Here is a 25,124-nt window from a genome sequence, read left to right as displayed (position 1 = left end):
ATAACACTGCATGTGCTGTGTGTATGTACCGTCATCTGTATTCAAACTCAGAATTATTTTGATTCCAAGGTGATGTCAACTATTTGCTGATTTTGTTGTAGCTTCAAAAAGTATTACTTCATTTGGCATTTGACAATTACAAAAAAATTACAACTTCAAAATAATTTAATATTTTGAGGTGCGTTACAGCTTCTGAATGAAAGTGTTATTTTAAGGGGAGTATAGCTTCAACATTAATGTTATTGTCTTGAGGGGAGTAAAGCTTCAAAAAGAATGTGTTTTGCCTTGAGCGGAGTATAGCTTCAAAAAAATGTTAATGTCTCGAGGGGAGTATAGCTTCAAAAAAATGTTAATGTCTCGAGGGGAGTATAGCTTCAAAAAAATGTTACTGTCTCGAGGGGAGTAAAGCTTCAAAAAATGTGATTGTCTTGAGAGGAGTTTAGCTTTAAAATGAATGTTATTGTCTGGAGGGGAGATAAGCTTCAAAATTAATGTTATTGTCTTGAGGGGAGTTAAGCTTCAAAATGAATGTTATTGTCTTGAGGGTACAGGAGTATAGCTTAAAAAATAATGTGTCATTGCACTTAGGGGAGAATAGCTTCAAAATGAATGTTATTGTCAAGAGGGGAGTAAAGCTTCAAAATTATTTTTTATGACCTTGAGAGAAAGAGGGCTTCACAGTAATGCTGTATTACCTTCAGGGGAGTATGGCTGTAAATGACTGTTATAACCTCAAGGAGAGTATGACTTCAAATGAATATGTTATTGGCTTGTGGGGAGTACATGTAAAGCATCAAAATAGATCTGATAATACCTTTAGGGAAGTATGGCTGATCATTGAAGTTATATTTTTCCAAAGCAGTTAATTGTATATCTCCATTACAAGTGGAAAGGTTCATTTTTCTGGTTTGTGTGCTTACCTGTTAAGGTTAAAAAGTCATAGGTAACTTGCGATAATAACGTTGTATAAAGAGAAGTTTTTATTGTGACAGGGGGGAAAGATATCAAATTCTGATAGGATTCCAGTTTCTGTTCACGGTTTTGATCAGTTTTATTATTTGACAATTATTTGAGATGAGGATATTCAATGTTGTTGCAAGCTGATTTGGTTATTGAGGGGGTGGATATACTGAGCTGAATGCCACAAATTTACATTATTACACTTTCTTCTTTCACCCTATATTCTCCATAGTATTTTGGTTCACAAGATGAATTATTGATGCTCCATGTGACTAGACTTACTGGAGCCATCACAGAACTACTGTCTTTATCTTGATTTAGCATCATTTTGTTTTCTCAGTAGTTATTGCTTACAAAGACTGCATATTTAATTCATTATTCTTGTAAAACCATCATGTAAACAGTTTGTCAGGAGACAATTACTTTAACGCTGGCATTATGATTATGATGTTTACATAATATATCAAAATAATTCAATATAGTCACGGTACTGCATTGTAGGTATAACCTTGGCTGCCTGCTGTTATTGAATTATAACACTGTGTCTGTCCTACGTCATTATGGTTATGTTGTTTGTCAAGGGATGGTTCCTGATAAATTGGGCCAGAAACCTTATTAACACCATAATGTACTTTTGATAACTGGGTATGTAAAATCTCAATAATACTCTGGCCTGTGGGTGGTCCTAGTATAAAGACCTGTTGACCTAATCTATCCCATACCCAGTGGAATTCTGCTCGCCCTGTTTTACTAGATCTGTTGTGTAGAACTTTCCATGCATGATCAAATACACGACATCAGAAATTTGATAGCTAACTTTAAATTGCATGTTAACAGTGCCTGCGTGCCCCTATACGTTCTACATCTAGTCTACACGTGTGCCTGCCCCTACCAACTCTGTCCCCATACCCTAGTTATATTCCCATCAGTAACAGACTTTCATACAGATAGTTAGCCTGCACAATACTCACAAAGGCTGTATGTGAATGTGTTTGTTGGTATTGTAACTATAAATAGCTTTTCCTTACTTTATATAGCATCTGTTGGAGCAATTTCAGTCCTAGTCCTTCATGTTATGTATTTGTAAACCCATTAAGGTGGTGTGGGCTGGCTGTAATGGTGACCAGCCAGGTGTGACAGTATTTCTACCTGTGCTTTACTGGTGGTGTGTATAAGGTGATTTGTACAGTTGACAGCACAACCTGCCTTCACAATGGTTAAAGAGAGCTTAATTCATACAACTCTTCAATGTAGCCAGGGGTATATATATACATGTATATATGATTATAAATACCTTTGCCAAACCCTAATCATGTACAATAAAATCCTGTTAGGCACAGGAGAAGCTGCTCATAACCTATTGATCTCCAGAACCTCCATGGCAACAGGCTGTTCTGGAGAGAATGTTGGCAAACATGGATTACCATGTTATAGCACAGGACACTGGAGTCCCCCACTAGGTTGTACCGACATGCTACCACATCTGACATGGCTGTAATCTCTGGCCTGCTGCAGCCTCAGGTGGACCATACCCATCTTCTATTTAGGGTCATCCATTGACATAGTGAAATAAAAGTTTACCCAGTACAGTCAGCCAATTTGTGTATTCAGAGGCAATTGATTGGATAGTATGCCAGAGGCCTATGTGGTTATTTATAGGCCGGCTCCATCAATCATAAATATATTCATGAATTACTCTCCTTGTAGATGTGTAGGGGTAATGTGTTTTCCGATAAACATGCCTGTGTTTTTGTTGTAATTGTATTGTTTTAGAACTATAGGTTGTATTATTTCTACTCCACCAAGAGTTGTGGCTGTGTATACTGTCTGAGTCCTGCTCTCAGGTTGGGACTTACTCTTCCAGTAATGCATGTGTCCCAAGCTATAAATACACAGTTGGCTGCAGGCCATTACCATTCCATTATTAGTACAAAGACAGATTTATAGGTTTACCAGGAGGTAGGTAGCGTCTTGTGTCCTCAACCTAGTCAGGGAACAACTTGCTACTTCTGTCATGGATACTACAGGATGTGATGTTGTTAAAATCACATTGTCTAATGGTGGAGGGTAGTGTCGGATGTGTAGTACAAATATCAATTCAGCCTTTCTAATCACCTTCAAAATGATATCCCTTGTTAAATAATATTATGTATAATATGTTAGTCTGGGTTATTATCCACTACTGTAGTCAGTATATTGAGGTCCCTTACTTTGGGCTATTCTCCAATACTGTAGTCAGTATATTGAGGTCCCCAGTAATCTTCTCCTGTGTCAAGTTAGGTTGTAGAGATTTAAATTGATGATTGTTTCAGCTGTGGGTGTTTTACTGTTACCAAGGCTTGTATATTATTCTCCGTCTGTATTAGACATTTGTTGTGTGGGAAAGTGTTACACCGCACCAAAGGACCGGTATTGATCGGAAATGGAGGTTCTTGGTTTCCTGGGTGACATGTCTCTCCATCTAGATTGGTAGATGTTGCTGATAGCTCAGTGTGTACACAGCAGCCTATTATTGATCCTCATGCTCCACCAGTTCGGTTAAAGGTACTCAATAACAACATTTCAAATTGTCTGCAAACATACTTTGTTCAGTTGAAATCTTGTTTATATGATCACTTGAGTAATGGACTAAAAATAGTTGAATATTGTGTATCTGTCTTAGTAAATGGAAGCCTACAACTGTGAATTGACTGGAATCAGATCAGGAAGTATTGCTGTAGTACTTTCACTGATTGGTACACACAATGTAGTTCACAGTTAATCTGGTTTTGTTCTCACTTTCAGTTGAAAATTATTTGATACCAGTTCAAATTTCAACTTTAAAGCAATAGATTTCTTATGCACTATCGGTAATGGATATTTGATAACAAGTCAAATTGCTGTAAACATTCCTTTCTCAAACATTTCATTTAACCGGCATTTAAAATACTATTCATTCTGACTTAGACGGGGTGATTAGAAACATAGAAAAAGTACAAAGTGTTGATTTCTATTAATTTGGTGTCTATTACATGGTTCGGCTCTAAACTGCTCTAAACTACGATGATGCGTACATTTAGGATATGAGGTTACACAGGTGTGGTATAGTAATGACTTTATGAGGTATTTATGGCTTAATAGACCGGTTCAAAAGTACCAATCATTTATAATCTAAAAGTAAATACAGACATCAATTGACGTTCATTTTATTGGCATTGTCAATACTCTAACTAACCACAAAAACTTTCAAAATTGATGAAAATTATAGTAAATAAATAAAAGGTGGCCAAAATTTGCCTTATTGACTTGCAGAAAATTATTATATTCCTATGTATACGTTAAGCATATGAATGTAATTAGGAAGGGGTCACACAGACCTGGTAAAATACATCAGTGACCTGGAGGGATCTATTTGTACTGGGAAGTACACCGATTTCCCTGTCTGTTTTATGTCTGTTTATATTTGGCTAATTCTGCATGCTGAGAAAGAATTTACCCGATGTGTGAATCAAATGGCGTTTCTGTTGTATTTGTTTTAAAAAAGCTGCACTGTTCGTTGTTGATGTTGGTTTGTATTGTTTTATTTCACCGCTCGTTGCAGCGTTTTGTCAAATGGAATGTGAAAACATCCCATGTTGCACTTTTTTCCTGCATTTATAAAAAGAGCTGGCACATTCACCGGCTATGTGTGTGAAGGCCGATTGGCCAGCACTACATTGTACATCATGTACTGGGAAATAGCTGCCAGGCCCACCAGACATCTGGTTAATGTAATGAAGGCCTTGTCACCATAGTAACCACAAGCTAACTATAACAATGCTTATACACTGTACCATCCGTGTCTGCAGAGAAAATAACCAAAATATATTGCACACTGTTTTTGCTCTCACAGATAATTCTAAAGATAATACATACATAACTTGGTTTACTTTGATTAGAATTCCACATGCTATGATGCAATATATAAAGAGAAATAGTTGCAATTTTTCATTTAATATCTCTCTCTTTCAAAAAAATAATTTGATCAGACTTTAAAACATTTTTTACTTCAGTGATAATGTATGCATTATTTCATTAGATATCACTTTTTCTGTAAAGATAACTCACTCATTAATTCTCTTACTAAACTTTATCATAATGAATGATAATTAACAATAAGACGGCATAGAAAATACATTCTGTGAAGATGTTAAATCACATAAAGAAAGTATCATTTCTGATAAGGTATTCATGAATTCACAGAAATAAATTAGCTCTATATGCCATGGAACCTTCTTAATTTCTTGAAGAAATATATCTATAATGACATGTTTTGGCTTGATGCAACAAGAAGAATTGTGTTAATTAATTGTACAGCCGGAATTCTCTTTAGTCCAAAATAGACAAGTTACACTATATAGGAACGTTAATTATGTATCATTACTGAAGAAATAGACCAAAATAGCTGGTTTATTTTTTATTTTTTTATTACTGAGGACTGAAATATCACCACAGCCATTGAAAGAAATGTGTTATATAATTATGGCAAACGAAGATGTGCAATTAAAAAAGGACTCTCATTAAATAAATATTTAAGTTACTTGATATCTTTATAACATGGGATTACATCTGAGATCAGTTTCTTTTACACTTGTGCAGTTGATATTGTTTACTTTGGCCAATCAGTAAGTTCTTTGGGCTTTAAAACATTTGTTGATTATGTCTAAAAATAGTGTTTGGTAAGTATAGAATCTGACAGATATGACTTGACAGCTTTAAGATGTTTGGATTGTCTACTTGATCAGGTGACAGACTTTGGCTTTGCCAAGAGAGTAAAAGGCCGCACCTGGACACTGTGTGGTACTCCTGAGTACCTGGCACCAGAAATCATCCTCAGCAAGGTAGGCCAACGCCCAACTTTAGCCTGCTGTCACCAGTATAACAGGATGTGGTAAAACCACTACATGTACTGAGAGACTTCTCATTATATAATGGTTATCCCGTAAAAAAATCCAACCCTGAGACTTCAAAATTAATTGCTTCTGCTTATAAATGTATGATTGTATATTTATTTTGGTTGTTTTGTGTTAGATTTTGGGATTGTTCTGGTATTTATATGATGAGTTATGATACAGCAAGGCCCTAATTTTACTTTAAAAGGCTCTAAAGAAAGCCTTGAATTTCATAATAAAATTCCTGTACAATACCTGATTGGATAAGGTTAAAACTAAGATGAAATGGCCCTATACTGCTTAAAATAATCTTCTTTTACAATTTTAAGCATATTATGATTAGTAGCAAAGAAAAATCTTGGGGTTACCTTTCTTGAGAGATCACTTATTTTAGTTGTTTCCAAAAGATGAGTGATTTTACTGTTTGTCAAAATTTTGAAATTGCAGTATTTTTGACAAAAGATTGCTATGATGATTTACTCTATTTCTCTTTATATTGCGAGGACCATATAGGATATTATATGAATTGATAATGTAATTTAATGTTAACTGTAAACACTCAACATAGTTTCAGAAGGGGTGGGTACACATGTATCTAACGTTATAGGAACATAAAGATGTTCATTGTTTTGAAATTTTAAGATCGCAATGTAATTTTGTGAAGTTCCATATAAATATATATGTTACAATACAATGCTTTTATAATCTAGTAAGTGTGTTGTGTTTTCCAGGGCTACAACAAAGCTGTGGACTGGTGGGCTTTAGGAGTTCTGGTGTATGAAATGGCAGCAGGCTATCCACCCTTTTTTGCTGACCAACCCATACAGATCTACGAAAAGATTGTCTCGGGCAAGGTAGGGATGGATTAGAATCAGATAGTGGAGTGTTACCATCATAATAAAAACAAGACTCTTCTGCAAAATGTTTGACAGGGTTAGAATTGTGTATTGTACTGGCCAGCATAAATATCAGTGGCTAAAATCTTCCAGTACAATTAGTCAATCCAATCATAAGCAACAGGCCATTCATAGAACTAATGAAAATATTGTGATGGTGGGAGGCCAATGTTCTTCTTTGATATCGTTTATTTCTTTTGGACAAATTCCTTTCACATTTATTACAACAGGGCAAAATGTTTATATCTTTAAACAAAATTATTTGGTAAGAACAGTTTGTAATTGTCAAAATTTCAAAGTTTTCAAAATACTTATTCCTAAACTTAAATATTGATGGCTGATTTTGAAAACAATTTGTTTTTCGATTGCCTGATATAAAGATACCAATAGAATAAAGTGCAGTGTCTTACCTTATTTATTTTTCAATCACAGGTACGGTTCCCCTCACACTTCAGCTCTGACCTGAAGGATCTATTGCGTAACCTGCTACAAGTGGACCTCACAAAAAGATACGGCAACCTGAAGAATGCCGTCAATGATATAAAAAATCACAGGTGGTTCCAATCCACAGACTGGATTGCCATCTACCAGAGGAAGGTGAGTGACAATGACCCAGAGACTTCAGACCCGACGTATTCATCTTCTAAGTTTTTTAGGGATACTAATAAAAATCTAGACTTAAAATTGACTTTTGGTATGGTTTATCTTTAATATCACAATCTTAATAATATGTGATACCCCCATATTTTCTAGATAGAAAAAATCATTTTGTGTTGATCTTTTGATTGTATCTGTATAGAGGAGATTTGATATATTTTATACAATATTTAATTTCAATTTTTGAAAAATCTGCAATAGTCAATTCACAAAGATTGATATTTCCTACTTAGGCAAGGTCCAATATAGGTACATCTCTTTGGGTAAAAGTCTTCGTTGACCCCTCTCATTGTAAATTCATACTTGTTTTGAACTGTCATTGTAAATTAATATTTGTTAGTTGCGCCGATTCAGTGTTAAGTTAGGTCTATGGGTATAACACTGTCGGTGTACACCAGCTATGTAAGTATTATTTATGGGTCTAACACTGTCAGTGTACACCAGCTATGTAAGTATTATTTATAGGTATAACACTGTCGGTGTACACCAGGTATGTAAGTATTATTTATGGGTATACCACTGTCAGTGTACACCAGCTATGTAAGGATTTCTGTGGTAACACTTTCGGTGTACACCAGCTATGTAAGTATTTCTGTGTTAACACTGTCGGTGGACACCAGCTATGTAAGTATTTCTGTGTTAACACTGTCGGTGTAGACCAGCTATGTAAGTATTTCTGTGTTAACACTGTCGGTGGACACCAGCTATGTAAGTATTTCTGTGTTAACACTGTCGGTGTACACCAGCTTTGTAAGTATTATTTATGGGTATAACACTGTCGGTGTACACCAGCTATGTTAGTATTATTTATGGGTATAACAATGTCGGTGTACACCAGCTATGTAAGTATTATTTATGGGTATAACACTGTCAGTGTACACCAGCTATGTAAGTATTTCTGTGTTAACACTGTCGGTGTACACCAGCTATGTAAGTATTTCTGTGTTAACATGTATCTTCCTACTCTAGGTGGATGCTCCTTTTGTACCTAAATGCAAAGGCCCTGGGGACGCAAGTAACTTCGACGATTACGAGGAGGAACCACTGAGAATATCATCGACAGAAAAGTGTGCAAAGGAGTTTGCGGACTTTTGAGGATGTAGGTAGAGGATAGTTAACCCCCATAGGTTGTTCTCATCAAGGCAAAGTGTTGTCATTGTCACCTGAACATCTCTGTGACAGATCTCATCAAGCATCGATAAATCCCACATGTGCAATACACGCAGTATGCAGCTTGAGCAGGGAGTGAACCAAGATTTGTTGTGACAAAAAGAGTTCAATATTTATGTTATACCAACAAAAATTCGCCAAATTATGTGTGTAGCCTGCAAAGAACAGACTGACTGATCAAATTATAATTTAATGTTTCATTGAGTTATTTGTGGACAAGTCTGTGATATTGGGTGTACCAGCCCAGTCAGACTGCACATGTGACAATGGCTGCCGATTGATGTGAACGCTTCAGTGCTGTTGGTCGTAGAAAGCACAAGGGCTAGATTTTTCGGCGCGAATGTAAACGGCATAGATCGTGACTGTACAAGTCCAGCAGACTTGAAGACAAGGAATACATATATGATACTACAAGCAAAGTGGCTGTGTCGGCAATCGTGATGGGAATGTTGGGCAAATTAAAACCTGTGCTGCATATGATCAAGTTAACATTGATCAGTGTTTGTTTTGAGCGATATGGATACATCCCCCTAGAATGTATATGACTCTTATTGTATTTTGTTATGGATGAAGCTGTACATAATATACAAGTTTTACATATTTCAGATGGATTTTTATACTGAATGAATGACTGTTTTAATAGAGTTCTGCTGTACTTAATAGGTGTTCACTAGTCTTATCGAGTAGTGACTTATTTTTTTTAATTAACACCTCTTTCCTGATGCCAATTTATTTGTGAAGTCTTGTCAAAACAAGGTGTTAAATAGAATGGTCTATCTGTGTTGGCTGTATCAACATGCTTCATTGTAAATGGTACTTGGCTCGAATTCGCTATATATATAAACACTTTTCCTGGCAACAACAAAAAGAGGGTACAATTGTCAAAACATGCAATAGCCTCAATAGAAAAAAAAAAACAAGTTTTGTTTTTCTTTTTAAAATGTCATTCGTATTTATGTTTTATAGTTTTTATTCAGGGCATTTGATTTGTAGAGTTAAAATATTTTTTAATATTGTTCATGAAATTCTACTTTCATATTTCGGTGGAAAATATTTATAATAATTGACACAAGACTTTCAACTTCAATTTCATTATTTGATGTTTCCAGCAAAAGAGTATGTGTGCAAAGTGAGTGTTTTAATTCAGCATGACTTATTTTTGTATCTCTTTGAATGTCAATTTTCATTGTCCCATCTGACTCTGAGCTGGTGCTGATATACATCGTGTTTGCCTGACTGCAGGTTTCAAATCTCTCAGAAGTATGAAACGGTGTAATGAGTAAAATAAAAGCCAATTCAGTCTCATCATCTATAATAAACATAGATCATTCTATTGTAACTCGTATAGTTATTACATTATACATAGCATCAATTTTTTTAACTAAATTAGAAAGTTTGAACATATATTGAAAAAAAGTTTTGTAAATTTTCACTTAATAACTTTCTTTCTTGGGCACTACTCCATGTTGTATGACGTTGACGTACATGGTGCTCACTGTAACATTTTGTTCATTAACAATGTGTAGACTGTTATCTGTCAGTTTTGTCATCATTAACTGCAAGTGTTGTTTTTTTTTTTTATCACATTCAGTTATTTTTATGTATATTTCATTGGAAAATTTGAATGCTGATTCAAAAAGGTCTAGAGCCAATTTCTTTGGACATATGATTTGGTAACCAAGCTGTAGCTATGGTAGAGTGTGTGGTCTTGCTGGAAACATTCAAGTGTTATACATGTTCAGTGCTGTGTTTATTGTATTGTCGCAGATCTGAATGAACGCCAAGTATCATTTTAATATCTAGTGGTTTTTTTGTCTAAAATAAGTTTTTAGCATATTGTGATATTTTCAAAATTCTACCAATTTTTGGTAGGTTGAAAATAGCCACAAGTGTAAAATTATTTCAATTGAAATATATATTATATATATAAATATTAATATTATTATTATGAAAGCATTTGTTTTAAGTTCAGAGTCATAATTAAGGTAATAATAAATATGAAAATTGCAGAATCTTGAGTTGTTTTTATTGTATGAAAAGTTTTGTTGGATGAGCACCTTTATTTACCAGTACATTTCACATACATCAACAAAGCTGGAGTTTGAAAAAAAGTTTTCAAAATTATAATATTCTGATACATTAATGCACAATACAATTAAGACAAATGAAAAAGTAATAGTATTAGGATTAATCCATAGAAAGATATTTTCATTTGCAGATATACTTATAGTATGTGTACATATAATGGAGTATGCAAAAAAAAAGCTATATTTTAATGTCAGAAATATAATGAATAAAAATTAAGCTAACACATGTTATTGCTGTGAATCAAATGAGCCATATTGGTTTTCTACAGTATATTTGGTATGACAAAGTACCAGTACATCACTTGGTCTAAAACTGGTTTAAGCTCATCAACAAGAAATTGTACCATAAGTGAAAAGGTAATCTGTAAATGACCAATCTGTTTTCCTAGGCCTTCACCATTTCTACCAGAGGGAACTACCAGGTACAAACAAGTTTACAGTCGGTTTGTCGAGGGAATATCTCGGGTACTGTCGACTATAATTATATTTAATGTGTGAGTACCTTTGGATGGCAGATTGTTGTGTACCAAGACGGGGTCTGGTTCCATGCCTAATTATAGCACCAGCCCTTTGTTTCATCACCATTACACACACACACCCCAACCACACACAAGATTAAGAAGTTCTGAGCCATTTGAGTGGCCTTTTCAGGTTTAAAGGTCACCGGTACTGGTAGTACAAGTAGAAAATTTAATTAGCACAACAATTCATTCACATTTTGATTGGCCGATCAGCTGGGATTGTTTTTCAGGTCAAAGTAACCTTTACTAAAAATAGAAAATTGGTCTCCATGCAATAACTCAACTCCCTGTTGGCCAGCAACACTCAACCATTATACAAGATCCATTTCAAAAGTGATTGCTTTGAAAATTGGTTTCTTCATACCCAACTTCATACTCTTTTTCCTTACACAAAATGGTTACTTGAAAATGCTTTTCTGGTTCAAAGGTCAAGTTTACTTAAATGTAAATGAAGCATTACATTCTGTACCATAGAAAATAGCGTCAATCTCAAAAACCATTTCCCTTGATTTAGCACTAAAGGGGGGTTAGTATTGCTCTCCGATACCTCAGCTTAATACTGAAGGTTGAGGTCGGGTAATAAGGATTGCTGTCAAATGTTTCTCTCTAAAAACTCCAGTAATGTGTTCCTAAGTGTATAATAAAATTATTTTTAAGTTTCATACTTGGAGTGACATTAAGATTTGATTGTGACCATAATTGAGCCTTCTAGACCAATGGATTCAAATCTATGTTGACACTAAGGGTGTGAGCCCTGAAACACCAACTTGTTTCCATGATATTAAAACTCGTAAAAGAACCATGCAAGGAAAGAATTCAATCTATTGTTTTGATCATGAAATTAGATAACTTGGAAATCGAACATTTTACTTTGTCACAAGTTCACGCACGAAATATTTGACATAGGGATATTCGCTTAATACTAGGGTAATAATGAGATGCTGCAGGTAGCAATTAAATCATCGAAGGGTGGCATTTGATCAAAAATTTTGATCTAGGAATTCAACAAATCCAGTGTGAGTACATTTACACACAAATTATTTGCACACAGAAGTTTAATGGCTTGCAGATATTGATACTGTGTAATGTTTCAAAAGAGCAAATTTCAATCTGTTACCACAAACAACTGGTATGTACGTCCACAAGGACATCTTTTACTGGCCCAGTGACATTTAAATGCAAAAGTGGCAAATCTTCTGGTGATACAATGGTTATAACAAGTTTTTCTGTTTTTCTAACGGCTTCAATTGATAATTTTAGCTGACCTCATTTCCTGTTTTATTGATAGATGAATGTCTACTTGTCGTGACAAATCTTTAAAAGTGCCCATGTTATGTTCATGCCATGATAGGCTTCTTACATATTAACCAAATCAACCAGAAGTCAATTTTTTATTTATCTGACCATGTACGCAATACTACATTTGTTATGGGTTTATGTCTTTCTAAAACTGTCAGAACTGACATGTGTTTAGCTCGAGATTGACACATCATAACAAAACTGAAGGGAGATGACTGTTCTCTGATGATAAATCCACATCATTACAAAGCTAGGCTGTAGGGAGGAGAGTTTTTTCTGGTGATAAATCCACATCATTACAAAGCTAGACTGTAGGGAGGAGAGTGTTTTCTGCTGATAAATCCACATCATTACAAAGCTAGGCTGTAGGGAGATAAGTGTTTTCTGTTGATAAATCCACATCATTACAAAGATAGACTGTAGGGAGGAGAGTGTTCTCTAATGATAAATCCACATCATTACAAAGCTAGACTGTAGGGAGGAGAGTGATTTCTGCTGATAAATCCACATCATTACAAACCTAGGCTGTAGGGAGGAGAGTGTTTTCTGCTGATAAATCCACATCATTACGAAGCTAGACTGAAGGGAGATTAGTGTTTTCTGCTGATAAATCCACATCATTACAAAGCTAGACTGTAGGGAGATTAGTGTTTTCTGATGATAAATCCACATCATTACAAACCTAGGCTGTAGGGAGGAGAGTGTTTTCTGATGATAAATCCACATCTTTACAAAGCTAGACTGTAGGGATGAGAGTGTTTTCTGATGATAAATCCACATCATTACAAAGCTAGGCTGTAGGGAGATAAGTGTTTTCTGTTGATAAATCCACATCATTACAAAGCTAGACTGTAGGGAGGAGAGTGTTTTCTGCTGATAAATCCACATCATTACAAAGCTAGACTGTAGGGAGGAGAGTGTTTTCTGCTGATAAATCCACATCATTACAAAGCTAGACTGTAGGGAGGAGAGTGTTTTCTGCTGATAAATCCACATCATTACAAAGCTAGACTGTAGGGAGGAGAGTGTTTTCTGCTGATAAATCCACATCATTACAAAGCTAGACTGTAGGGAGGAGAGTGTTTTCTGCTGATAAATCCACATCATTACAAAGCTAGACTGTAGGGAGGAGAGTGTTTTCTGCTGATAAATCCACATCATTACAAAGCTAGACTGTAGGGAGGAGAGTGTTTTCTGCTGATAAATCCACATCATTACAAAGCTAGACTGTAGGGAGGAGAGTGTTTTCTGCTGATAAATCCACATCATTACAAAGCTAGACTGTAGGGAGGAGAGTGTTTTCTGCTGATAAATCCACATCATTACAAAGCTAGACTGTAGGGAGGAGAGTGTTTTCTGCTGATAAATCCACATCATTACAAAGCTAGACTGTAGGGAGGAGAGTGTTTTCTGCTGATAAATCCACATCATTACAAAGCTAGACTGTAGGGAGGAGAGTGTTTTCTGCTGATAAATCCACATCATTACAAAGCTAGACTGTAGGGAGGAGAGTGTTTTCTGCTGATAAATCCACATCATTACAAAGCTAGACTGTAGGGAGGAGAGTGTTTTCTGCTGATAAATCCACATCATTACAAAGCTAGACTGTAGGGAGGAGAGTGTTTTCTGCTGATAAATCCACATCATTACAAAGCTAGACTGTAGGGAGGAGAGTGTTTTCTGCTGATAAATCCACATCATTACAAAGCTAGACTGTAGGGAGGAGAGTGTTTTCTGCTGATAAATCCACATCATTACAAAGCTAGACTGTAGGGAGGAGAGTGTTTTCTGCTGATAAATCCACATCATTACAAAGCTAGACTGTAGGGAGGAGAGTGTTTTCTGCTGATAAATCCACATCATTACAAAGCTAGACTGTAGGGAGGAGAGTGTTTTCTGCTGATAAATCCACATCATTACAAAGCTAGACTGTAGGGAGGAGAGTGTTTTCTGCTGATAAATCCACATCATTACAAAGCTAGACTGTAGGGAGGAGAGTGTTTTCTGCTGATAAATCCACATCATTACAAAGCTAGACTGTAGGGAGGAGAGTGTTTTCTGCTGATAAATCCACATCATTACAAAGCTAGACTGTAGGGAGGAGAGTGTTTTCTGCTGATAAATCCACATCATTACAAAGCTAGACTGTAGGGAGGAGAGTGTTTTCTGCTGATAAATCCACATCATTACAAAGCTAGACTGTAGGGAGGAGAGTGTTTTCTGCTGATAAATCCACATCATTACAAAGCTAGACTGTAGGGAGGAGAGTGTTTTCTGCTGATAAATCCACATCATTACAAAGCTAGACTGTAGGGAGGAGAGTGTTTTCTGCTGATAAATCCACATCATTACAAAGCTAGACTGTAGGGAGGAGAGTGTTTTCTGCTGATAAATCCACATCATTACAAAGCTAGACTGTAGGGAGGAGAGTGTTTTCTGCTGATAAATCCACATCATTACAAAGCTAGACTGTAGGGAGGAGAGTGTTTTCTGCTGATAAATCCACATCATTACAAAGCTAGACTGTAGGGAGGAGAGTGTTTTCTGCTGATAAATCCACATCATTACAAAGCTAGACTGTAGGGAGGAGAGTGTTTTCTGCTGATAAATCCACATCATTACAAAGCTAGACTGTAGGGAGGAGAGTGTTTTCTGCTGATAAATCCACATCATTACAAAGCTAGACTGTAGATAGGTTGAACACAGGATGTAGATGTTGAGTTGGTGTGTTTGGACCTGAAATAGGGAGATTGGTAAATTTTGGTCAAAATGAGGAAGTCTCCCGGGATGTTTGACAGCTATGAAACACCTGTCTGTGTATAGATCTATAAACACAACTTCATATATTATACAGTAAAACATCGAGTTAAAATGTTTTCTGTTTATATACAGGTATAGGGATGGTAACAGTGACATCCAGTAACTCCAGCTAGGTGTAAACGTGACGTCCAGTAACTCCAGCTAGGTGTAAACGTGACGTCCAGTAACTCCAGCTAGCTGTAAACGTAACGTCCAGTAACTCCAGCTAGCTGTCAACATGACGTCCAGTATCTCCAGCTAGCTGTCAACATGACGTCCAGTAACTCGTGCTTGCTGTCAACATGACGTCCAGTAACTCCAGCTAGCTGTAAACATGACATGCAGTTACTCCAGCTAGCTGTCAACATGATGTCCAGTAACTCCAGCTAGCTGTAAACATGATGTCCAGTAACTCCAGCTAGCTGTAAACACGACATGCAGTTACTCCAGCTAGCTGTAAACATGACGTCCAGTATCTCCAGCTAGCTGTCAACATGACGTCCAGTATCTCCAGCTAGCTGTAAACATGTCGTCCAGTAACTCCAGCTAGCTGTAAACGTGACGTCCAGTATCTCCAGCTAGCTGTCAACATGATGTCCAGTAACTCCAGCTAGCTGTCAAGATGACGTCCAGTATCTCCAGCTAGCTGTAAACATGCCGTCCAGTATCTCCAGCTAGCTGTAAACATGACGTCCAGTATCTCCAGCTAGCTGTCAACATGATGTCCAGTAACTCCAGCTAGCTGTCAACATGCCGTCCAGTATCTCCAGCTAGCTGTAAACATGACGTCCAGTATCTCCAGCTAGCTGTCAACATGACGTCCAGTATCTCCCGCTAGCTGTAAACGTGATGTCCAGTAACTCCAGCTAGCTATCAACATGACGTCCAGTAACTCCAGCTAGCTGTCAACATGACGTCCAGTAACTCCAGCTAGCTGTAAACGTGACGTCCAGTATCTCCAGCTAGCTGTCAACATGTCGTCCAGTAACTCCAGCTAGCTGTCAACATGACGTCCAGTAACTCCAGCTAGCTGTAAACATGACATCCAGTAACTCCAGCTATTTGTGAACAAAATATTGTGATCCGAAGTCTTGTAGATTTTACTTAGAAATTGTTAAAAAGAACAACAGGGCCTGCTTCATAAGAACCTATTAAAAGATTTTAACATATTATGCCTGTGACCTTGAATGTCGAACAAGGACATTAGGTTGAAAGTGGGTCAAGGTCATTCATTTGAACAAACTTGGTAGCCCTGCATCCCAGCATGCTACAGGCCCAATATCGGTACCCTGGGCCTTTTGGTTATTGAGAAGAAGTCGTTTGAAGATTTTAAAATATTTGACCCCTGTAACCTTGAAAGTGGGTCAAAGTTGATGCCGGCCGCACCATGTTGATGATGACTACCAGGTCGACTCCTCACAACAATTCTGCTCACTAGTCACGCTTCCTACTTGTGAGTTGTTTTACTTTTAATACTAATAGAAGCGTTCCTAGTACTCTAACTACATGTGGACATTATGTCTGGTTCTGGTAGTTCATATGGTACTCTACGAAGAATTAGGTACAAAAGCAATTAAGGGCTCTCAAACGAAAAAAGGCAAAGTTACACTGCATAGTCTAAAATAAGGTTGCTAAGTACCGGCTGGTATATGAAAGAATAACAACATTGGTCTGTGTCTGACTTTTCTGACTGTTAGTTAATAGCAACTTCCACTAAAACAATGTCGGTAATATGAACCAATTTTTCATGCTTACAGATCTTGAGAATTTCTACCGTTTAGTTGTGTTCTTGGATTTGAAAAAAACATCACATAGCCTGCACTTTTCATAGTTTTATGTAAACTTTTCACTCTATTGCCCGCTTCATCAGACAGTCCCTAGAAGGCATCATAAAGTCTGCAGACAATACACAAGAAATTTTGGTAACAAAGAACAATAAACTCAGTACAAAGTACACATTAATAGCATTTTATTTCTTTCATTTCTTGCTTTCTTCTGTAACATAAAATAGTCAAAGTAAGGAATTTCATAAATCATCATAAAAAAAATCTCCGATCAGCAACTCCATTATTCAGAAGAAAGTTAACAAAAATATACATATTTTTGTCATTTCTAAAAAAAGTCCTAACTAAAGAGGGAGAAGATTCATAGGTACAGAAAATAAAGTCTCTGGGTACAAAGTACAAACCAAATAATTATTCAAACCCTTTAGGACAATGAGTAGGGTTCTCACTACGTTTTAAGTCGGTAACTGATGTGGTACACTTGCACCTCTCAAAAAGGAACCCCCTCAAAAGGAATATATTTTCAAACCGCATGAGAAGCAGAAAAGATTTTTTTAGGACTATAGATATTGTTCAAATAAGCCATTATTTCTTAAATATATATTCATTTTGATGTTGCATATGTCTTGTCACTATATACAAAATGAATAATCTGGTTACAAAGAAACAAAATTTCAGCCTAGATTCTCGATAGCAGTTATATTATTAAACAGACACAGCATAGCCCCATACTGTCAACAGCATACCTCCATACTGGTCACAGCATAGGTCCATATTGGTCACAGCATAGCCCCAAACTGGTCACAGCATAGCTCCTTATCAGTCACTGCATAGCCCCATACTGGTCACAGTAAATCCCCATACTGTCATCAACATAGCTCCATACTGGTCACAGCATAGCCCAATACTGGTCACAGCATAGCTCCATACTGGTCACAGCATAGCCCAATACTGGTCACAGCATAAATAGCTCCATACTGATCACAGCATAGCCCCATACTGGTCACAGCATAGCCCCATACTGGTCACAGCATAGCTCCATACTGGTCACAGCATAGCCCAATACTGGTCACAGCATAGCTCCATACTGGTCACAGCATAGCCCAATACTGGTCACAGCATAGCTCCATACTGGTCACAGCATAGCCCCATACTGGTTATTTCAAGTATCTAGTATTACATGTAGGTTTTTTATTTGTACCAGTTGCAGGATAAGCATTCATTGCATCAAATGTTACAGCAACGTTTTGTACCAGTTATAATCACAGTAAAGTATTCTTACCAGAGTACCGGGGTAAGCAGCTTTGTATATTTAATCACATATATTTGTATCAGATTCAGAATAAAAACTTTGCCTGTTATAGAATACACCTCCTGTTAGAGTTGGCTGTTATAGAATACACCTCCTGTTGGAGTTGCCTGATATAGAATACACCTCCTGTTAGAGTTGGCAGTCAGTTACCAATCACACTTAACATTTCACGAGATACAACTTAGTTTTTATAAAAATGTTTTAATAGACACCTAAGCATGTATCAGGCTCTTGTTTCATGAATATCATATAAATATTTCCCCTTAACTTATTTTACTCATAGGGAAAGCATTGCTCCAGTTTTAGAAAATTCTTAAGCTAATTAACATGACACATGTACACTAATAAAGCTGGAGCCAGCTACAGAAACCAAAGAAACATGTAAGGACCTGGTAGTCATGCACAGGACCCCTATATTAGAGTACTAGTAGTCATGCACAGGACCTCTATATTAGAGTACTAGTAGGCAATGTAAAGGACCTCTATATTAGAGTACTGGTAGTCATGCACAGGACCTCTATATTAGAGTACTAGTAGGCAATGTACAGGACCTCTATATTAGAGTACTAGTAGTCATGCACAGGACCTCTATATTAGAGTACTGGTAGTCATGCACAGGACCTCTATATTAGAGTACTAGTAGTCAATGCACAGGACCTCTATATTAGAGTACTGGTAGTCATGCATAGGACCTCTATATTAGAGTACTAGTAGTCAATGCACAGGACCTCTATATTAGAGTACTAGAAGTCATACACAGGACCTCTATATTAGAGTACTAGTAGTCAATGCACCGGACCTCTATATTAGAGTACTGATAGGCATGCACATGACCTCTATATGAGAGTACTAGTAGGCAATGTACAGGACCTCTATATTAGAGTACTAGAAGTCATACACAGGACCTCTATATTATAGTACTAGTAGTCAATGCACAGGACCTCTATGTTAGAGTACTGATAGTCAATGCACAGGACCTCTATATTAGAGTACTAGTAGTCATGCACAGGACCTCTATATTTGAATACTGGTAGTCATGCACAGGACCTCTATATTAGAGTACTGATAGTCATGCACATGACCTCTATATGAGAGTACTAGTAGGCAATGTACAGGACCTCTATATTAGAGTACTAGTAGTGATGCACAGGACCTCTATATTAGAGTACTAGTAGTCAATGCACAGGACCTCTATATTAGAGTACTGATAGTCATGCACAGGACCTCTATATTAGAGTACTGGTAGTCATGCACAGGACCTCTATATTAGAGTACTAGTAGTCATGCACAGGACCTCTATATTAGAGTACTAGTAGTAATGCACAGGACCTCTATATTAGAGTACTGGTAGTCATGCACAGGACCTCTATATTAGAGTACTAGTAGGCAATGCACAGGACCTCTATATTAGAGTACTAGTAGTCAATGCACAGGACCTCTATATTAGAGTACTGATAGTCATGCACAGGACCTCTATATTAGAGTACTAGTAGTCATGCACAGGACCTCTATATTAGAGTACTGGTAGTCATGCACAGGACCTCTATATTAGAGTACTAGTAGGCAATGTACAGGACCTCTATATTAGAGTACTAGTAGTCAATGCACAGGACCTCTATATTAGAGTACTGATAGTCATGCACAGGACCTCTATATTAGAGTACTAGTAGTCATGCACAGGACCTCTATATTAGAGTACTGGTAGTCATGCACAGGACCTCTATATTAGAGTACTAGTAGGCAATGTACAGGACCTCTATATTAGAGTACTAGTAGTCAATGCACAGGACCTCTATATTAGAGTACTGATAGTCATGCACAGGACCTCTATATTAGAGTACTAGTAGTAAATGTAAAGGACCTCTATATTAGAGTACTGGTTGGACTCTACATTGAAGTTAAGGGTAACAGCTAGCAGTACAGGTACATATCATAAACAGACAAATTTGAACTATTTCCTTTATCAAAGCAAAGTGAAATTTCCCCATGGTTTGTTTTGTTTTTATAACTCGTACAGCACTTACAACATATATTTGGGATACACAAATTAAAAGCAACATTTGTTAACTCAATTTACCTCAACAAATATCTGAATGTGGTTTTAATAAATACTTATCAAAATCTGTAACAACAGAGGTGTATAAGAACCGGACATTGCATATGGTGAGTAAAATATAGACAGTAGTATCTCACTCCTAGTGGCCAGTTCATATAGTGAGTAAAATATAGACAGTAGTCTCTAACTCCTAGTGGCCAGTTCATATAGTGAGTAAAATATAGCCAGTAGTCTCTCACTCCTAGTGGCAATTTCATATAGTGAGTAAAATATAGACAGTAGTATCTCACTCCTAGTGGCCAGTTCATATAGTGAGTAAAATATGGACAGTAGTCTCTCACTCCTAGTGGCCAGTTCATATTGTGAGTAAAATATAGACAGTAGTCTCTCACTCCTAGTGGCCAGTTCACTGCTGTTCATATATACATTGAATAGTGTTTCCTTGCAGAGGTTGTCAACAGAATTTCAGTGGATTCTGTCAGAACAGAGTCAATGTTGACACAGGTCTATCATTTGCCCATTTCATCAACAGGTTTCACATGTCAGTTCACCAGGGTTTACCTTAGTCATCTGTCGTATGGAGTTTTCTTATAAAGTCAAGGTCAATGGTGTAACATCGGCAGCCAAGGAGAGTTTATATCACAGCACTGAACATATACTGCCTTCTTTCTGTGAACGGACTTGACCTCAAACAGCACTCCCTTAATGTCCCCTTGACCTCACAGTGCACTCACCTGACCCCAAAGTGAACTCACTTGACCAAAGTCTGTACAACACGTTTACCTATAACTTCTAAATTCTGCACAGTGTAACATCAACCTTTCTGGATTAAACAACCTCTACCATGTGATAACGGAAGTCCCATCCCAACTTGACCTTTAACATGTTAAAGTAGTCTGAATCACGAAGAACCATTAAGAAATCCACTTTTGACCCCTGACAAAGTCTTTGTTCCTTCACAAGCTGACCAGGAAAGTGAGCACAGTCCAGAAGACAAACATTAGTAGGTCAAGAGTTTGGCTTCTTGTCTTCCTCCTCTGTAGACATGTGTGTGTCTGTCTGACTGTCCGTTGGTGCAGTTGTCTTGACCGATGTGTCCGTCTCCATGTCTGACTTATTTCCGTTGGTGTCCATGTCCAATGCTGATCCGGTTCCCTCGTGAGTCTCTAGCTCCATCAGCAGGGCGTTGGCATCGTCTAGGGTAGACTGAAATTATAGAATGTGCATACAGATATATAGAAAGCAATCAAATCAGGAACACTGGAGAGCGAAATTAGCACTGGACAAATATAGCAATCACACGTGAGGGAGAAATTAGCACTGGACAAATATAGAAATCACACGTGAGGGCGAAATTAGCACTGGACAAATATAGCAATCACATGTGAAGGCAAAATTAGCACTGGACAAATATAGCAATCACACATTAGGGCAAAATTAGCACTGGACAAATATAGCAATCACACGTGAAGGCGAAATAAGCACTGGACAAATATAGCAATCACACATTAGGGCGAAATTAGCACTGGACAAATATAGCAATCACACATTAGGGCAAAATTAGCACTGGACAAATATAGCAATCACACGTGAGGGCAAAATTAGCAATGGACAAATATAGCAATCACACGTGAGGGAGAAATTAGCACTGGACAAATATAGCAATCACACGTGAGGGCGAAATTAGCACTGAACAAATATAGAAATCACACGTGAGGGCAAAATTAGCACTGGACAAATATAGCAATCACACGTGAAGGCAAAATTAGCACTGGACAAATATAGCAATCACACGTGAGGGCAAAATCAGCACTGGACAAATATAGAAATCACACGTGACGGCAAAATTAGCAATGGACAAATATAGCAATCACACGTGAGAGCGAAATTAGCAATGGACAAATATAGCAATCACACGTGAGAGCGAAATTAGCACTTGACAAATATAGCAATCACAAGTGAGGGAGAAATTAGCACTGGACAAATATAGCAATCACACGTGAGAGCGATAAATTAGCAATGGACAAATATAGCAATCACACGTGAGGGAGAAGTTAGCACTGGACAAATATAGCAATCACACGTGAGAGCGAAATTAGAACTGGACAAATATAGCAATCACACGTGATGGCAAAATTAGCACTGGACAAATATAGCAATCACACGCGATGGCAAAATTAGCACTGGACAAATATAGCAATCACACGTGATGGCAAAATTAGCACTGGACAAATATAGCAATCACACGTGAGGGCGAAATTAGCACTGGACAAATATAGCAATAACACGTGAAGGACGAAATTAGCACTGGACAAATATAGATTTTACTGGAGTATGACAAAAGAATATAGTAAAGAAATTGAAGAACATACAGATAGTAGGGATTCAGGGTTAATTTGAACATATGACTAACCTGTGCACTGATTGTTCGCTGGAATGACTTGCGATTAGAATCCTCATTCGACACAGTTGAGGTGGAGGAAGGATTCCAATAATACTCAGACATCTGGAAAACATCCATAACAAATCAACACATAAACAAAAAGTCTGGAAAACAACCATGACAAATCAATAAACACATAAACAAAAAGTCTGGAAAACATCCATGACAAATCAACAAAAATAAACAAAAAGCATTTTGATCGGGCTTTCAAATGATCTTTGACAATTAGCAATTTCAGGAGGTCAAATGGGTTGTGAGAGGTCAAACACATACACGTTATTGTAAATACTACTCCCACTGCTGTTTATTACACAGGCTGGGAGTGGCAAACACATACAAGTTATGGTAGACATCACTCCCACTGCTGTTAATTACATAGGTTGGTAGTGGTCAAACACATACATGTTATGGTAGATATCACTCCAACTGCTGTTTATAACATCGATTTGGGAGTGGTCAAACACATACATGCTATGGTAGATATCACTCCCATTGCTGTTTATTACACAGGTCGGGAGTGGTCAAACACATGCATGTTATGGTAGATATCACTCCCACTGCTGTTTATTACACAGCTGGGGAGTGGTCAAACACATACATGTTATGGTAGATACTATTCCCACTGCTGTTTATTACATCGGTTTGGGAGTGGTCAAACACATACATGTTATGGTAGATATCACTCCCACTGCTGTTTATTACACAGGTCGGGAGTGGTCAAACACAAACATGTTATGATAGATATCACTTCCACTGATGTTTATTACACAGGTCGGGAGTGGTCAAACACATACATGTTATGGTCGATATCACTCCCACTGCTGTTTATTACACAGCTGGGGAGTGGTCAAACACATACATGTTATGGTAGATATCACTCCCACTGCTGTTTATTACAAAGGTTGTGAGAGGTCAAACACATACATGTTATGGTAGATATCACCCCCATTGCTGTTTATTACACAGGTCAGGAGTGGTAAAACACATACATGTTATGGAAGATATCACTCCCACTGCTGTTTATTACAGGTCAAACACATACATGTTATAGTAGACATCACTCCCACTGCTGTTTATTACAAAGGTTGGGAGAGGTCAAACACATACATGTTATGGTAGACATCACTCCCACTGCTGTTTATTACATGGATTTGGGAGTGGTCAAACACATACATGTTATGGTAGATACTACTCCCACTGCTGTTTATTACACAGGTTGGGTGTGGTCAAACACATACATGTTATGGTAGATATCACTCCCACTGCTGTTTATTACACAGGTTGGGAGTGGTCAAACACATACATGTTATGGTAGATATCACTCCCACTGCTGTTTATTACACAGGTTGGGAGTGGTCAAACACATACATGTTATGGTAGATATCACTCCCACTGCTGTTTATTACACAGGTTGGGAGTGGTCAAACACATACATGTTATGGTAGATATCACTCCCACTGCTGTTTATTACACAGGTTGGGAGTGGTCAAACACATACATGTTATGGTAGATATCACTCCCACTGCTGTTTATTACACAGGTTGGGAGTGGTCAAACACATACATGTTATGGTAGATATCACTCCCACTGCTGTTTATTACACAGGTTGGGAGTGGTCAAACACATACATGTTATGGTAGATATCACTCCCACTGCTGTTTATTACACAGGTTGGGAGTGGTCAAACACATACATGTTATGGTAGATATCACTCCCACTGCTGTTTATTACACAGGTTGGGAGTGGTCAAACACATACATGTTATGGTAGATATCACTCCCACTGCTGTTTATTACACAGGTCGGGAGTGGTCAAACACATACATGTTATGGTAGACATCACTCCCACTGCTGTTTATTACACAGGTTGGGAGTGGTCAAACACATACATGTTATGGTAGATATCACTCCCACTGCTGTTTATTACACAGGTCGGGAGTGGTCAAACACATACACGTTATGGTAGACATCACTCCCACTGCTGTTTATTACACAGGTCGGGAGTGGTTAAACACATACACGTTATGGTAGACATCACTCCCACTGCTGTTTATTACACAGGTCGGGAGTGGTTAAACACATACATGTTATGGTAGATATCACTCCCACTGCTGTTTATTACATGGGTTGTGAGAGGTCAAACACATACACGTTATGGTAGATATCACTTCCACTGCTGTTTATTACATGGGTTGTGAATGGTCAAACACAGACACTCTATGGTAGATACT

At 37.4% G+C, this 25,124-nt stretch overlaps 1 protein-coding gene and 1 long non-coding RNA gene across 13 annotated transcripts in view; one reads left to right on the top strand and one right to left on the bottom strand.

The window, feature by feature from the left end:
- LOC110458440 (cAMP-dependent protein kinase catalytic subunit alpha) overlaps positions 1–10,587 on the top strand; it is a 159,490-nt gene extending 148,903 nt beyond the window's left edge. For 7 of the 12 annotated variants that reach the window (XM_021510147.1, XM_021510171.1, XM_021510155.1 and 4 more), the window contains 4 exons: positions 5,724–5,819; positions 6,602–6,724; positions 7,199–7,363; positions 8,393–10,585. In XM_021510147.1, the coding sequence (XP_021365822.1) occupies positions 5,724–5,819; positions 6,602–6,724; positions 7,199–7,363; positions 8,393–8,518 (510 nt within the window). In that variant the 3' untranslated portion in view covers positions 8,519–10,585. Of the gene's footprint in view, positions 1–5,723; positions 5,820–6,601; positions 6,725–7,198; positions 7,364–8,392 lie in introns of all 12 variants that reach the window. The other 5 variants (XM_021510180.1, XM_021510189.1, XM_021510129.1 and 2 more) reach the window with 2 other exon arrangements.
- A 6,659-nt stretch (positions 10,588–17,246) lies between these two features.
- On the bottom strand, positions 17,247–22,953 carry LOC110458436. The gene is made up of 2 exons (XR_002463793.1): positions 22,865–22,953; positions 17,247–21,657 (listed from the first exon to the last, which is right to left on the bottom strand). It is a non-coding gene; the product is annotated as an uncharacterized LOC110458436 (long non-coding RNA).
- Between the last annotated feature and the right edge of the window lie 2,171 nt (positions 22,954–25,124).

The sequence above is a fragment of the Mizuhopecten yessoensis genome, unplaced genomic scaffold (genome assembly GCF_002113885.1).
Source record: "Mizuhopecten yessoensis strain PY_sf001 unplaced genomic scaffold, ASM211388v2 scaffold1255, whole genome shotgun sequence".
NCBI classification, from domain to species: domain Eukaryota; kingdom Metazoa; phylum Mollusca; class Bivalvia; order Pectinida; family Pectinidae; genus Mizuhopecten; species Mizuhopecten yessoensis.
Note: the sequence above shows the minus strand (reverse complement) of the source record. Positions and strands in the feature narration are given on the sequence as shown.